Below are 16,312 nucleotides of genomic sequence, written 5' to 3'. Positions count from 1 at the left end.
TGCACCTTTTGATTGAAGCAGGCCTGGCGAATCATAAAAGACCAAAATTTCACTCAGGTATTGTGGCATGAGACAATTTAATGCTTTATAGGTCAATAGTAGCATTTTATAATAAATCGGAAATTTTACTGGGAGCCAATGCATTGTGGCTAAGATAGGGGTGACGTGGTCATATTTTCTGGTTCTAGTAAAGACTTGTGCAGCTGCATTCTGGACTAACTGGAGCTTGTTTAGGCACCTACTGGAACATCCAGACAGTAAGGCATTACAATAATCTAACGTAGAGGTAAGAAAAACGGATGATGGCCTCCAAAGCTACCAATTCTTTGTTCTGTGATCTTGTTCCCAGTTTCTCGGTTTTCGTGTTCTGCCTTTGCCCTGTCAACCCTGTTTGCTGATCGCCTTACCTCAGCCTGTTTGTGGAGCTTGATTTTGCCTACACGATTTGGATTTTTCAGCTGGTCTCATTAACAAAAGCTTTAACTGCAATTGCATCCATATCCACCCTGTTTACATGACAATGAATTTCACTTGTCTCTTCCGTGTTATCCCACGGCGAACTCGCGGCCACAATACTCAGATGGTGGCACCGCTTACAAACATGGCGGACAAGGACTACACTTCCCGGCCATGCCCGTGCTCAAGTCTGCCTGAGTATTGATCACCAACACCTATACGGCTCATAAGTTATAAAAGGCCTCGTTATTCTTCGCGCCCCAGCGAAGTAAACGCTCAGTTCTCGTGACTTAGTTGTGTTACCAAGCCTTTAGCTTTCGTCTAGATTTTCCTGGTTCTTGGACTTTCCTGCCTGTTATTTACGATCACGATTCCCTGCTCTGTCTCATTTGGATTGTTTGCCTGATCGCCTGACTTTTGCCTGTTTCCTGTGTTTCCTCTTACATCGCTTCTGTACACGCCACCCTGCCCATCCGCGCTTGTCTCCAGCAGGTATCGTGACATCCTGACTTCTGACCTTGCAGTTGTCAGGAGCCAAAATGACTGTAAATGGAGCATAATTAACAGTATTATCATTTACAGTAGGTAAAAATGAGAGGGCACTAAAATGAAGGACCAAATTTTATTTATTTATTTGTTTGCTTGTTTGTTTCATTTTTTCATTCGTTCAATAATTCATTGGTTTATTTTTATATTGATTATATATTCTTACTTTTTTGCTATGCAAAGGAAAGAACATATTTGTTTCATCAATTTGGACGAAACCGTTTACAATAAAGGTAAAAATAAACAAATTAATTTGTGCCACTAATTAGCAGGACATTGCTTCTGTCAGTTGCCACAGTTTTTCTCTCTGAATCACAGCAACTTTTTGATATGTTCAGCAGTTCCTCTTGCCTTCTTCTTCTTCAGCTTCTTCTTTAGCATCAAGAGGTCGATGTACACAATATGTCTGAGCACCGTGGAGGCACAGAGAAGGCCACCATGTAATGCACCTGCAATACCACAGCTAAACACATCTTGACCTGAGAACCCAAACACACACAGTCATATAATGCGTGAACAAACCCTGGAATACAAGCTCAATGTACTGGAGCTCAAAAAAACAGGCACTCAAGGATATAACAATGATGTCCAAACTGACTCTAAGTAAGGAAGGAGCTGAGCAGTCACCAAATTTCATAAGGAGTCTAATGAGCAAGAACGTCATTGGATTTTAGATGAAAAAGTGGTTAAAAAAGCTACATCTGCCAGCTCCACCCCTCATCCTAACAGTAACTACTTGTAACTTTCCATACAAGCTGCATCATGTAAATTGAATTGAAATGTCATAGTCGACAAATATAAGTGCACCATCCTTTCCAAAGCATAACTAAGAACTACAGAAACACTTAGCTACTGTACGTCACAAAGGGCTTGTTATACCTGAAACAAAGAGATTTTTGACAGGTGTATCACAACGATTTCTAGCGAGGGCCTCTGCTTCAAAGCGCTCCACATTCTGCTCAGTTGAGTACATGGCTCCGAGGTAACGACCAAGATAGTGTGCGTTAGACAATGGAGTGGAGACCTCCTGATATACCAGCTAGGAGGAAAACAGATAGAAAAATAAGAGTTCCTGAATAAGAGCACTATTTTTTTTTACAGTGTATTAAAAAAATTATCAGTGGCATCTTTAATAGGAACACCTGTACATGATGTGTAAACGCTACAGACTGCTGTGCAGGAAAATCCCAGGAAATCTAGAGTTTCTCAAACATGCCTGTGTGGCATCAACACCCATGACACAATCACTGAGATCACATATTTCAATCAAAGTTTTTCTAACCTACAACTGTCCAGTTTTGCTTAACCTGTACCCATTGTAGTCTCAGATTGCTGTACTTGGGTGACAGGAGTGGAACCCAATGTGGGCCTCATTCTGACATGCCTTTCTGCTCACCATGTTTCTAAAGAGTAGTTATTTAGTTGCTGTAGACTTCCTGTAGGTCAAACCAGTGTCCTCTGTCCTCTCAAGGTGTTTCTGCCTGACTTTTTTTATCTTTTGACATCATTCTGTGTAAACACTAGAGACACACATATAATGTGTGTGAAATTCTCAGGAAATCAGCAGATTCTGAAATACACAAACCAGCCCATCTGGCATCAACAGCCATGCCATGGTCAAAGTCACTGAGCTCATGTTATTTTCCGCATTCTGAAGTTTGCTAAAAACATTAACTGAAGCGCTTGACCTGTATCTGCATAATGTTTTGCACTGCACTGCTGCCACATGATTGTCTGATTACAGGTGTTCCTATGAGTATATTTATAAACTATGCTTTACCTTTAATTATCTGTGACATTTAATACAAAATATTACGTGTGATTCTGCTACTGAAATCTATTTCGAAATGATTGCTACCTTGTCTCTCAGTTTGGGGTACTGGCTGCAGGCCCAGTCAAAGACATTGTTGGCAAATCTCATCTTGTACTTTAAATAGTCATCCCCTCTTTTTCTCACTGGAGTGTCCTTCCACTCTTCAAACCATTCATACCTAACCACTGTCAGGATGGTCATGCAAGATTTACCTGAAAAATGAACAGGAGATGCCATTAGTGTTGCTCTCAAAATTTTCATACACAGAGAAAAGAATGAACACAACGTCTTGTTGTCTTGAGTTGACAGTATCTGATGTGTGAATTGAACTTAAAATCAGTACTTCACATGGCATCCAAAACTTTAACTCCAACCACTGTTCTTGCCACATCACTGAGCTGCGTCTGGCATTTTTAAAAAGCAAAACACATTTCGCTGAAATCTGAGGTTGTACCTGGGTGACGGATCTTTGATGTGGGATCTTTGGCAGATGGAAACGTAAAGTGAATCATGGGAACATTATCTGGAGCTTCATCCTTCCCCATACTGAAGTACTCATCCATCCTTTACATAAACATAACATTAGAAGTGTGAAAACTCACCGCAGTGCCACTTTGCCACGTGTTTAATAGGAATAGCTGTGAATATTATAGAAAGCTTGGTTTGGCCATGTTCTTCCAACAGCCTGTGATATAAGAGCCTGTAATAAGAATAAAACCATGTCCAACTTGAAGAAAGACAGCTGAGTGCTGGGATTGTGCTGTGATTATTCTTCTCTCAAGGTTTAAACAACAGCACTACACCGTGGGTGTATAACAACAGGTCTGATGAGAAAACTAGGCCAATTTTGTTATTATAAAGTTTTCCTTTACACTGCTGAAACATATGCAGTTTTTAAGAAGTGCTACATTTTACTAATAACCAAAAAAACTGCAAAAAATTACAGATATCTACTCTTCAGACTATCATGTTGCCTTGTTAGCCACAGCAGATAATAGATGAGCAGCGATTCCTGTATTCTTACATATATAAGCATTAATACCACAGCGCTGTTGAACTGTTGAATACTTGATTCTGATTGGTCAGAAAGTGTTGATTTATTTTCTATAACAGCAGCTCTGACAATACTGTTGGCTGCAGGTCAAATGATTTATATTAATGTGAACACATTCACAGGGCCTTGTATGGCGGACGATCTACACAATGTAGGGCTAATAATAAATTGATGGAAGAACTGTTATTTAACAAAGAAAAATGTGTAATCGTTGATATGGTGATGTTTTGTAAGGAGATGTTTATATAAGATTTATAAATGCTTAGTATTGCTCAGTTTTCTGCCATGGGAGAGTCTTCAGGAGTCTGTGTTTTCATGTTTCTATGTAACATGCCAAGCTGTATGGTTTATTTATTTATTTATTTATTTATTTATTTATTATTAATAACCTCAAGAAATAAAATGAGAGGCTGGTGAGCTCATGCAATGCAAGTGTAATCTTATAATCTAAGGAACTTGTCTCACAAAATTTCCACAATATTATATGTAACAATAAACCATTAAAAAGCACAGTTTAATTCATTAATAAATAAAGAATTGAAACAGCTGTGGTATAAGAGGAACAAAACACTGCATGATGTGCTGTTATAGGAAAATAATCCACATCTGGTGTTAACAGCACTTTGCCTTAGAGATCCCCAACACTCCATTGATTTTTTAAAATAATTTTTTACCTATAGCACAATGCCACATTGTGTCTTATTCCTTACATATTATATGTCATTTTTTTTCCTTTAGTACTGACATGGCATCCATATCGTTAGACTTAAAGAGCCACATGTTGCTAGAATTGATGCCCAGTTCCTCCTGTGTGGCATCGAAACCTGAGAACACTAAAAGGCATCCTCGTCCAGGTCTCATCATATTCAGCCGCTTCTGAATCTCTGCAACATGGGATCATAGCATGATTAGTGCTGGATTTAACATGCTTTAATGTTCTAATAGCTGAAATCCAGACACCAAAGAAATAAAGGCTAAGTAATATATAAGAACTAATGGTTGAAGAGCTGACCTGGTTTGGTTTGTATATGTGATGGTAGCAATTTCTGGAAGGTGTTGAAGACCCCACAGTTGGAGATGATAACAGGAGCCCGCACTTCCACATCCTCTTGGCCTTTTTTCACAGTGACGCCTATCACAAAGTGACAATTACTGCATGTTCCAGACATTCAGTTTTAAAAAAGGAAAAGTTCAGCTATATTATAACTGTCCTATCCTGAACACCATTCATCTGAGAGACTTTTTCAGTTCAGTGATATAGGTGTGATTATTTATGAAAGTATGGAAAAATCCATGGCATGATAAATATACATCCTAATATAATATTTGACATATAACAATATCTGCTTCTACATTATATACAGGTCTTAAAGAGGACATGCTCCATAAAATGGCAGCAGCTAGTAGTGCATTATTTGGTTAGAGAAATGGCTGTAATTGTCTTCTGTCACTCACCATATGCAGCTCCGTTATTGTCAACCAGGATGCGATTTACAGGAGCACGGACCAGCACACGTCCACCAAATTTCTGGATGACCTTTATGATGTGGAATGGGATTTCACTGGCGCCACCTTTTGGGTAGTATGCTCCGCGCTTGTAGTGGTGCAACAGCAGTGCATTAATGACACAGCTGGACTCTTTGGGTGGAATGCCTGTAAATTAAAAAAATAGCCTAATTCTAAGGAATTTTATGGATTAACACAATAATGATTTTCATGTTCATTAAAGCTATAACAACAAGAACAAAAGCTGTTGTGTTAGAGAAAGAATATTCAACAAAAGTACTGTTCTGCTTTTTGTCAAATTTAAAGAATATAAGGGTTATAAGAAAAGTCCAAATCCTATTCCGGGAACACACCCTGGATGGGATGGCAGTCTATCACAGGGCACATTGCATACACTTATTGTGCTAGTTTAGCATAGCCGATACACCTACCAACATGTTTTTGGACAGTGTGATGAAACTGGGGAACCTGTAGGAAACCAACCCAGAATCGAGAAGAATATGATATACTCCACACAAACAGTAACCTGAGCTCAGGATGGGACAAAGGACCCTGGAGCTGTGAGACAGCAACTCTACAAACTGCACCACCATGACAGCCATGACTGGTAAACCTGCCACATTAATATATACAGTGGTGTTTAAAAGTTTGTGAACCCTTAGGAGTTTTCTATATATCTGCATAAATATGACCTAAAATATTATCAGTTTTATCATTGTCAGATCATCAGATTTGTGAGTGGCAAAAGTATGTGAATCTCTAGGATTAGCAGTTTAATTTGAATGTGAAGTTAGAGTCAGGTGTTTTCAATCAATGGGATGACAATCATGTGTGAGTGAGCACCCTGTTTTATTTGAAGAACAGGGATCTATTAAAGTCTGAACTTCACAACATGTTTGTGGAAGTGTATCATGGCACAAACAAAGGAGATTTCTGAGGACCTCAGAAAAACTGATGTTGATGCTCATCAGGCTGGAAAAGGTTACAAAACCATCTCTAAAGAGTTTTGGACTCCACCAATCCATAATTAGACAGATTGTGTACAAATGGATGAAATTCAAGACCACTGTTACCCTCCCCAAATGTGTAATAGTCTGCAAGGTCACAAAGGAACCGAAGGTAACTTCTAAGCAACTAAAACCCTCTCTCACATTTGCTAATGTTAATGTTCTTGAGTCCACCATCAGGAGAACACTGAACAAAAATGGTTTGCATGGCAGGGTTGCAAGGAGAAAACCACTGCTCTCCAGAAGAACATTGCTGCCCCTCTGCAGTTTGCTAAAGATCACAAGCCAGAAGGCTATTTTGTGGATGGACGAGAACAAAATATAACTTTTCGGCTATGTTTGGAGAAAGGAAAACACTGCATTCCAGCATAAGAACGTTATCACATCTGTGAAACACGGTGATGGTTGTATCATGTTTAGGCCTGTTTTGTGGCATCTGGGCTAGGCCGACGTCCCATCATTGATGGAACAATTAATTTTTAATTATAGCAGAGAATTCTCAAGGAAAATGCCAGGATATCTGTCCATGAACTGAATCTCAAGAAAAAGTGGGTTATGCAGTAAGATAGCAACCCTAAAAACACAAGTCGTTCTACCAAAGAATGGTTAAAGAAGAATAAAGTTAATGTTTTGGAATGGCCAAGTCAAATACCCAACTTTAATGCAATATTAATGCTGTGGAAGGACATAACGCAAGCAGTTAATATAAGGAAACCCACCAACATCCCAGAGTTGAAGCTGTTCCCTTTCAAAGGGAACTTCACGTTGCGTTAGCTGAATGCTGTGGGAAGCGCCCTCGCGCATGACCGGTATCTGAAGCTTGAGTAACATCATGCCTATTTATAGGCCTGGTGTGATCAGGTGACAAGGCATTTAAGCGTGTCACGTGATATATAAATGACACCTGTGAACCGCGCCGTCAGCCTTATTATCTTCAGCGAGACTGTGTGTCGGTTGTTTATGTAACAAAAACAAAAAGACTCTTCATTACCTCTCTATCTTTTCTCAAAATCTCTGGACTTTTCTATACCTTTAAAAAAAGAGAAGAAAAAAGTATGAGTGAGATAATTCAGGAAGTGTGTTACGCCTTGCTCCCGTTTCATCAGGGGAGGACTGCACAATTTCTGTGTGAAGTGTCTAGGGTAGAGCATGCCACGGCAACCCTCGAAAGGTCCGACTGTACACATTGTAATGCCTTACATTAGGCAGCTCTGCTTGTGACTTGCTCTCTTCTTGGAAGCTGAAGTGAGTTGGGTTTCAGAGCTTTGTGGATCTGGGCTGGCCGCTGCTGAGGCAGCTAGCCGTTTCAGGTCCGGGGGATCTCTTATGGATCCGGAAGAAGAGCCGGAGGTGAGCGCTACTCCATCTCTTCCGGGTGCAGCTCTCCGCTGAATTTTGGAGTTTGCATCGCGACTCCTCCTTCCGCTATGGAAAGCCAAAAAAAAAAACACACACACACAAAAATAAAAAATAGTAATGCATCTCTGAGCCAGAAGGGTGTGCTAAAAACTGAGAGCAGCATATAAAGAGCTGCTTGAAGCTGCTTTTTTTCTCCTTAGTGAAATAAATCCCTCACACTGCAGAAACCCCCTTTTTTTTCCAAAAGTGCACGACAAAATATCACGGTTCTGGGGAAAACCATGCATAAGCCGTATTTATAACTCCGTAATGTTGGATTATTCAGCCAAGGCGGAGGAGGCACTTGTGAGCCACCTATCTCTATCGATGGCAGGTAATTTAGGGGGGCCAGCTTTGCCATCCAAGCCATTTAAGGCCACCATGGCATTGGTGGGCAAGGCCTGTGCAGTAGTGGGTCTTGCTTGTGGGTCACTGCAGACAATGGCAATGTTGCAGGCCTACCAAGCAGACCTGCTGAGTGAGCTTGACATATGGCGGCATTCAGCCAGTTCCTTCCCTGTTGTGTCGAGTTCACCCGGGCAACCATGAATGGAGTGACCAGCGCTAGTCCGAGGGTGGTCCAGATAGCCAGGGAAACCTGGCAGCCACGGTCGAGGCCTGCCACTAGGCCTGATCTGAGAAAGGTCATAAAGGCTAAGCAGATAATAGAGGAGCGGTCCTGAGGGGCCGTGGAGAGATGTATCAGGGGACATGAGGTTGTTAGGGCAGTTAGCCCCCAGTGCTAATGTAGAGCCTCCCCTAGCCAAGGCTGTCCCAGGTTTTCAGTGTTCTCTGGTCAGCGAGCTGTCACAGGGTAACGAAAATCTGATGCTTTCCCTCCAATGGAATGTGGAAAACTTAACGTCACTAAAAGACTGTCTGGCAGCATGGAAACTACTACCAAATGTGTCTCCATGGATTCTGTCTACCATAGAAAATGGTTACCGGGTCCAGTTCAGAGCTCAACACCCCCGGTTCAGAGGTGTGCTCACCACAGTAATCAGCAAAGACCAGAGCCCGACGTTAGTGCAGGAAGTAAGATCCCTCTTGGACAAAGGGGCCATAGAACATGTACCCCGTTCCTAGAGGGAGGGAGGTTTTTACAGGTTTTATTTTCCTGGTCCGCAAAAAAATAGAGGAGAATGCGGCCAATTTTAGATCTGCGTCATCTGAACTGTACTCTTTGGACATACAGGTTCAAGAGGCTGACACAGAAACTTATCGTTAAACATATTCAGTTTGAGGACTGGTTTAAAAGGTGCATATTTCCACATAGAAATATCGCCCTGTCACAGGAAGTTCATGGGGTTTACGTTGGAGGCAATGCATACCAAGATCGGGTTCTTCCCTTCGGGTTAACTTTATCCCCTTGCACCTCCACAAAGTGCATGGATGTCATTCTGGCTCCATTGTGACTCCTGGGTATCCGTGTACTAAACTACCTGGATGAGTGATTAATTCTAGCACAATCCAGGGAACTGGTGGTTCAACATCAACATTTTCTTGCCCTCATGAAGAGCTTGGGGCTCAGGTTAAACCTCAGAAAAGTATGCTTTTTCCAGTGCAGTGGACAACTTTTCTAGGGGTTATAAGGATTCTACTATGATGAGGGTGTTTCTATCCGCAACATGCGTAGGGTTAATCCTATCAACAGTGAGCAAGATAAAGCTGGATCCTGGCATCCCCTCCATTCTCTATGGGAGACTGTTGGAGCTTATGGCAGCAGTAGCCAACATCATATCACTGGGCCTATTGCACAGGAGACCATTTCAGTGGTGGCTGAGAAGTTGGGGGTTTTATCCAAGGATGAAACCTCTGAGAGTATTCAGTGTCATGCGGCAATGCCTATGTGCTCTGAGAATTTGGATGTGTCCTTGGTTTCTAGCCTTGGGTCACACTCTAGTGGTGTCTCCTTAGCAATGACAGACACCTCCCTCATGGGCTGGGGCACGGTCTTAGATGGCTGTCCAGCTCACGGTCTCTAGAGTGGCGCTCATGTGGAGTGGCGTATAAATTGCCTAGAAATGTGGGCCATATTTCTAGCACTGAAATTCTTTCTTCCCCAATTGAGAGGTCACCATGTGTTTACAGACATCACAGTGGTAGTCTCATATATCAACCACCAGGGAGGATTATGTTCGTGCCCCCTGTTCTTCTCTGGGCAGAGGGAAAGTTTTGTCAGTGAGTAGAAAGGAACATTCTGAGCAACTCGAATGTGAGGGCAGACATCCAGTTGAGGCAAGGGCTGAGGCCCAGGGATTGGTGGCTCCATCCACAAGTGGTGGAGTACATATGGCGGAGGTCCATATGACCAAGCGGGAGTGGATGTGTTCGTCTCCGAGGAGACAACACACTGCCCGCTGTGGTTCGCCCTCACTCCCCCTGCACCATTAGGGCTGGACGCCATGGTGCACATGTGGCCGGGGTCACATCTATGTGCTTTTCCCCCAATCGCTTTGCTCCCACTAGTTCTAGCGAGAGTTTACCGAGATGTTGTATGTCTGCTGGTAGTAGCACCTTATTGGCCAGCTTGATATGGTTCTCAGAGACAATATCCCTGCTAGACGGCACTCATTCAGAGATTTCCATCCGTAGAGATCTACTGTCTCAAGCCGGGAGGGCTGATTTATCACCCTCGGCCAGAACTATGGAAACTCTGGGTCTGGCCCCTGAGGGGCACCAGCTCATAGATTCTGGTCTCACAAGTGAGGTTATAGAGACCATGTAGAATGCTAGAACGCCATCCACAATGAAATTGTATGCGCTCAAATGGCAACTTTTTATCTCGTGGTTTGAGGAACGTCAGCTAGAGCCAGTGAACTGCGGAATAGCTACAGTCCTGGAGTTCTTACAAGGACGTTTCTCAGCGGTGTTGGCTTCTCCTACAATCAGGGTCTATGTGGCCGCCATTTCGGCCAGCCATGCCCCTGTTGATGTAGCCTGTGTGGGGCAACATCCTCTAACTTTGAGGGATATGCATGGTGTCAGGCGGCTGAGGCACATCTGCAGACCATACATACCTTCTTGGGACCTTTCTGTGGTCCTGGAAGGTATGTTAGATGCCGCATTTGAGCCCTTAGTGTCACCTTCTGAGAAGCTCCTGACTCTAAAGGTAGCTCTTCTGCTGGCCCTGACATATCTCAAGTGTGTAGGAGATCCACAAGCTCTCTGTTACTCCCTCCTGCCTTGACTTTACCTCTGGATTAGCCAAGGCCTTCCTATATCCTAGGCCAGATTATATTCCTAAAGTGCCTACATCTGCTGCCCAGCCAGTCAGAGCAGCTGCTGCTCGGCTTTGGCGGTGACAGCAGAGGTGATGCCGTGTTGAAACTGCTCATCTCTAATTGGATAGTGGAAGCTATCTCTATCGCTTATGAGGCGTGCGGTCTCACTACACCTCTGGGCATAAGGGTTCATTCCACTAGGGGGTCGCCAGCTTGAAGGCTTTGTCCAAAGGTGTATCCTTACAGGATGTGTGTGCTGTGGCGGGTGGTCTATGCCATACACATTCATTCGATTTTACAGCCTGGATATACATTCTGGCCCAGGCTCAAGTGTCTTGTAGTGGACCCTTGGGCTTGGGTCTTTTTGAACAGGCCGTACCCTCAGTATGATGGAGTGGGTATTCTCATTCCCACATCTTTCAGCTAACGAATGTGAAGTTCACTATGAAAGTGATAGTCTGTGTTACGCATGTAACCCTGTTCCCTGAGAAGGGAACGATATGTTGTGAAGCTTTGTCATTCTGGGGCATGCCTGTGAATTGAGTTTTCACTTCAGATAATAGAGGCTGACGACGCGGTTCACAGGTGTCGTTTTTTTATTTTACGCAACACACTTAATTGCCACATCACCTGATCACTGCAGGCCTATAAATAGGCATGATGTTACACAAGCTTCAGATACCGGTCATGCGCGAGGGCACTTCCCACAGCGTTCAGCTAATGCAACGTCTCCTTCCCTTCTCAGGGATCAGGGTAACCCAGACGGTTTGTACTGAGGAATGGGCTAAAATTCCCCAAAGCCGATGTGCAGGACTGATCAACAGCTACCAGAAACGTTTTGTTGCAGTTATGGTTACACAAGGGGGTCACCCTAGATACTGAAAGCAAAGGTTCACATACTTTTGCCACTCACAATTATGTAATACTGGATCATTTTCCTCAATAAATAAAGTACCAAGTATAATATTTTTGTCTCATTTGTTTAAGAGGGTGCTCTATATCTACTTTTAGGACTTGTGTGAAAACCTGAGGATGTTTTATATATTTATACAGAAATATAGCAAATTCTAAAGGGTTCACAACCTTTCAAGCACCACTGTAGATCAATACAAGCAGCCTCACCGTAGAAAAAATAGTTGAAGATTAACTGGAGGTCCTTGTTGGAGGTCAGATTGTCAGCAACTGCAGTGGCATTAGTGGCTGCAAGGCGAAAGATGGAGGTACAGAGGCCAGCAATGCCACTCTTAAGCAGGAACAGTGTCACCCACTGAGGAATTAGTTTTATTGCAGCCAAAATGGATGTCTTCCTGGCTGAGATCTGAGGAAAAATAAATATATTTTGTTTTGGACATTATAAACATCCTCCAAAAGCTGAGAGAAGAAGATCCTGCTCTAACCTCTTGAGGTCTGTATAAATAAACAGGTTTCCTAATCAGGGAGATGCACTACCTTCATGATCTTGAAGAACTCCTCCACAGCTTTAGTGTCATCAGGGAACTGCTCCTTCAGATGCTCCTCCATCTCAGTTTTTCCGCTGTGGATTGTGTATTTCCTGCTTTTCTCTCCGCTATCTATCACTAAAGTGTCAAAGTGCTTGTCCAGTTCCACAAACTGCAGTTGTCCTTCTGTGATCTGGTCCATGATGATCTTAAACAGACTGTTCTCATGTAGCTGACCAATGTAATGTAGCCCTGTAAAAAAAGACATTGCTATTGTAAAACTATTGTGATTTGTAAATGCAAACCGAATTTCTTTCCTAAACTGTCATGCTGTGCTGTTTGGTGTAAGAATCGGAAAAGTGTTCATTAAGACACCTTACCAAGCCAAAAAAGGAGATAGGAGAGAAAACTGGTTTGAGGAGCTCTGTCAATCCAATTTCTAAAACAAATTTGTGATAGATTTTTCAGCCAGAAAAGGTTAGCATCAGGTTGCTAGGCTACTTAGGTCTATCTGCACCTTGGTTTTGTGTGCAATCTCTTTTTGTTTACAAAAGACCAAAGGTTAATATGCTTGAAATCATTGGCAGCCAAAATACCACAATATATGACCTGATATTAAGCTTTACAGTTATTCATTAATCTTCAGTAACCACATTCTTATTGAGGACTTGCCTATAATGGACACTTTTATCTAATTTTGTTCAGCTAACAACTGAGTTTATTGCATCTGTTTCTCCAGCACCTTGGCTTTCACTGGGATGATGATGACATCCTTGACTCATAAAACATTATGCCTTGAATGTGTCCACAAACAACAAGGTTGTAAACATCAAGAGACTTGTATGCCTTCAATGTACAACACAAATGCTAGTAGATTCTATGAGATACACTGCCTTGCAAAAGTATTCAATCTCCTTAAAAATCAATTTGTCTACATTTCAAATGACGCTTACACAGATTATTTTAGTATTTTTTTGTTAAAGTAAATGTTCAATGTCAAAATACATTATTTGTCAGCTTTCTTTTCAAAAAGTTACAACTTAAAATGTTGCTTGCATAAGTATTCGACCCCTTCATACTTGTACTTGGTAGAACCACTTTTTGCTGCAATAACAGTTTTTAGTCTGTTCTATTGGATTAAGATATTGTCATGTTAAAAGTTGAAGTTTCTCCCAAGCTTTTTTTTTTGGGATGGTGTTAACTCAGGTATAGGCAGTGTTAGGCTTGCACCATGCATAGCATTTAGAATTTTGGCCAAAAAGCTTTATTTTTGTCTCATCTGTCCACAAATCCATATACCACATTTTAGCTGGGTTACGCTGATGCTTTCTGGCAAACTCCAGAGGTGCTTTGCTGTGTTTTTCCTCAGTTTCTAGGCACCCTCATATACAGGCCAGTTGTAAACAGAACGTTTGATAAAATTGACTGGTATACCTTCATTCCAGTCTCAACCACTGAACTCTGTAACTCCTTCAAAGTGATTGTTTGCCTCACTGTCTCTTCCCTCATAAGTCTCCTTTTTGCTCTGACGCTTAGTTTTGAGGGTCTTCCAGTGCTTGGGTGATATGATGCAACTTCAATTTCCTCACAATTTTGTGGCCTTTTCCTATGTTGTGCATGTCTATATCTTTATCTCTAATTTCCATAGAATGCACGCTGATCTTCATTTTCACAGCTTTCCTTCACATTCACAGTCTGACCAATGGTGCGTGAATTAAGTGGGTCTTTGATCTAATAAAAGGTTTTTTAATGATTTACAAGTAAAGGTCAAATGTAAGATAATTTATATTGGTTAAGGTCAGGTAGACCTGTAGCTTATCGCAGTGAAAATGCTGAAAATCAAAGTCCAAAATATAATAGCATGATTTCTTACCTACGTCAAACTCGAAGCCTTTCTCAGTGAAAGTGTGGCAGCAGCCTCCAGCTTGGTCATGCTGCTCTAGCACCAGCACTCTCTTGCCCAGTTTGGCTAGTGTAGCTGCCACTGTCATGCCACCTATGCCACTGCCAATCACGATGGCATCCAGATTCTCTGGAATCCTCTCTTTCCTGAAGCCTACAGGAGCAAATCGTTTTAGTGTTACATTGTCTTGTAAACCCACTGCTATTATTTAGATCAGATTATGTAAAAAATAAGTGTTTCTACTCAATATAATTGCAAAATTAGATAAATCTAACTCAGATAATGTTTCCTTTATCATAAAAGCAGTTTAGGTAAGCATCTTTCAACACTCTGGGCAGTTGGCCAAATCTGTAAATCGAATTAAGATAAGACAAGATAAAGATGGACTATCACATTATTAGTTTAGGGCATGTGAATATTTCTTTTACATCTTCGTTTGAAAAAAAAAATCTGTGAACCTTGCATTATATATATATATATATATATATATATATATATATATATATATATATATATATATATATACTTCTATTTATATAAATTTTGCTAATAAGGTCAATTTATTATTTTTATAATTTCATTTGGATTTTTGTGTTTTATTTGAGCAAAATATACTACATTTAGATAATATTTTAAGCTATAGCACGCAATGCTGCAAAACATGCAATCCTCCAAGCATCAACTAAGGTCAGTATCCTGCTTAAGAAATTAAAGATATTTAAAAACAAACAAACAAACAAAAACTCCTCATTTAATTTTTAAGAAATCAAACCAACATGTCCCATGACGTGTACAGAATCCTCATGAACTTACCTTGCTTCAGAATTTTGTCTCTCTTCTTCTGGTCCAGCTCTAATGGACCCGGAGGTCTAAGTGACTCAAGTGAGAAAGGGCTCGGTTTGCCAAACAGGTACCAGTAAGTACCAACAGCCCAAATCAAAAAACACACCAACAGCAGCAGTAACCACATCCTGAAGGAAACAACCTAACTGCTATACACAGAATAAGTAAAGCTTCAGTGTTGTATGAACTGATTACTGCTGCATCACTGATGAAAGTATTGTCTCTCATAAGCCATTTTATAGCTAGTAGGTGCTAAAGGTCTAAAGACATGATAGGTAAATTAATTATGACCAACAGTAAAGATAAGGGGTGATATATGGTGATAGAAATTAATCAGCTATAATGTAATATATGTAATGTTTGGACAAACCAATTCCTAGAAATAATGAGTGAGAGCATTGGTATTATATATATATATATATATATATATATATATATATATATATATATATATATATATATATATATATATATATATAAAAATGACACTCTTAAATCTACTTGAGTGCAACTTAAAAACTGCAGAAAAAACTAAACACATTTAAGATATATTTAAACATAGATTAATCACAATGTAAATAAATTGTTCCATAAAGTAAAAGTACACTTAAATTGTTTGTATTTTTAACAAGAAAGGAGGTTGTCTGACATAATGATGACTTAATAATACTGACAGAATTCTTTCTGAAGGGCTTGTCCCAGGGTTTCCTGTCAGGAACGGATGAAAGTGCAGTAAAAGGTGTTTTATTAATGGGCAAATCCGAACTGTTACTCGGACTCTAAAAAAGAAACAGGCAGAGACTGGCTGATCTACAAACAATAACTGGGCAATCCAAAATACATGAACAATGTAACAGAACAATATCGAAAACCAGAGAGTCATGAGACACAGAATGCAAAATGGCTTGGTTCAGACATGTGTTTAAACAGTGAACGCATACTTTGCATGGAACAAAGACACGCAAGCATTTAAATATACAATCTAATTAAGCAGTGACAGAACATGGATGAACAGGACATGAACCAAAATAAAAATACTTGTGGCATGACATAAATAAACATGACATTTTGGAAGTGTGTGATGCATTGCTAATGCATGCTGCTTATGCACGCTTGTGCCTCT

The 16,312-nt window shown here is 40.9% G+C and overlaps 1 protein-coding gene across 1 annotated transcript; it reads right to left on the bottom strand.

Annotated features, from left to right (window-relative positions):
• Positions 1-1,064: 1,064 nt before the first annotated feature.
• Positions 1,065-15,391, bottom strand: LOC108274342 (inactive all-trans-retinol 13,14-reductase). Its single transcript, XM_053685067.1, has 11 exons — positions 15,160-15,391; positions 14,317-14,499; positions 12,454-12,695; positions 12,127-12,322; positions 5,325-5,522; positions 4,882-5,001; positions 4,615-4,753; positions 3,270-3,379; positions 2,861-3,027; positions 1,882-2,041; positions 1,065-1,481 (listed from the first exon to the last, which is right to left on the bottom strand). The coding sequence occupies exons 1-11, from the start codon at positions 15,314-15,316 to the stop codon at positions 1,315-1,317; spliced, it is 1,839 nt and encodes a 612-aa protein (XP_053541042.1). The 5' UTR covers positions 15,317-15,391; the 3' UTR covers positions 1,065-1,314.
• Between the last annotated feature and the right edge of the window lie 921 nt (positions 15,392-16,312).

This window comes from Ictalurus punctatus, chromosome 13 (assembly GCF_001660625.3).
Source record: "Ictalurus punctatus breed USDA103 chromosome 13, Coco_2.0, whole genome shotgun sequence".
Lineage (NCBI taxonomy): Eukaryota > Metazoa > Chordata > Actinopteri > Siluriformes > Ictaluridae > Ictalurus > Ictalurus punctatus.
This window is presented reverse-complemented; position numbering and strand designations above follow the sequence as displayed.

Coding starts and splice junctions, on each gene's coding strand:
- LOC108274342 (XM_053685067.1), bottom strand. CDS start 15,316: ATGTGGTTACTGCTGCTGTTGGTGTGTTTTTTGATTTGGGCTGTTGGT. Junction 5,523..12,126: donor CTTCAACTATTTTTTCTACG/GTGAGGCTGCTT, acceptor TTTAATTTACAG/GCATTCCACCCAAAGAGTCC. Junction 3,380..4,614: donor TCTAACGATATGGATGCCAT/GTCAGTACTAAA, acceptor GTTTATGTAAAG/GATGGATGAGTACTTCAGTA.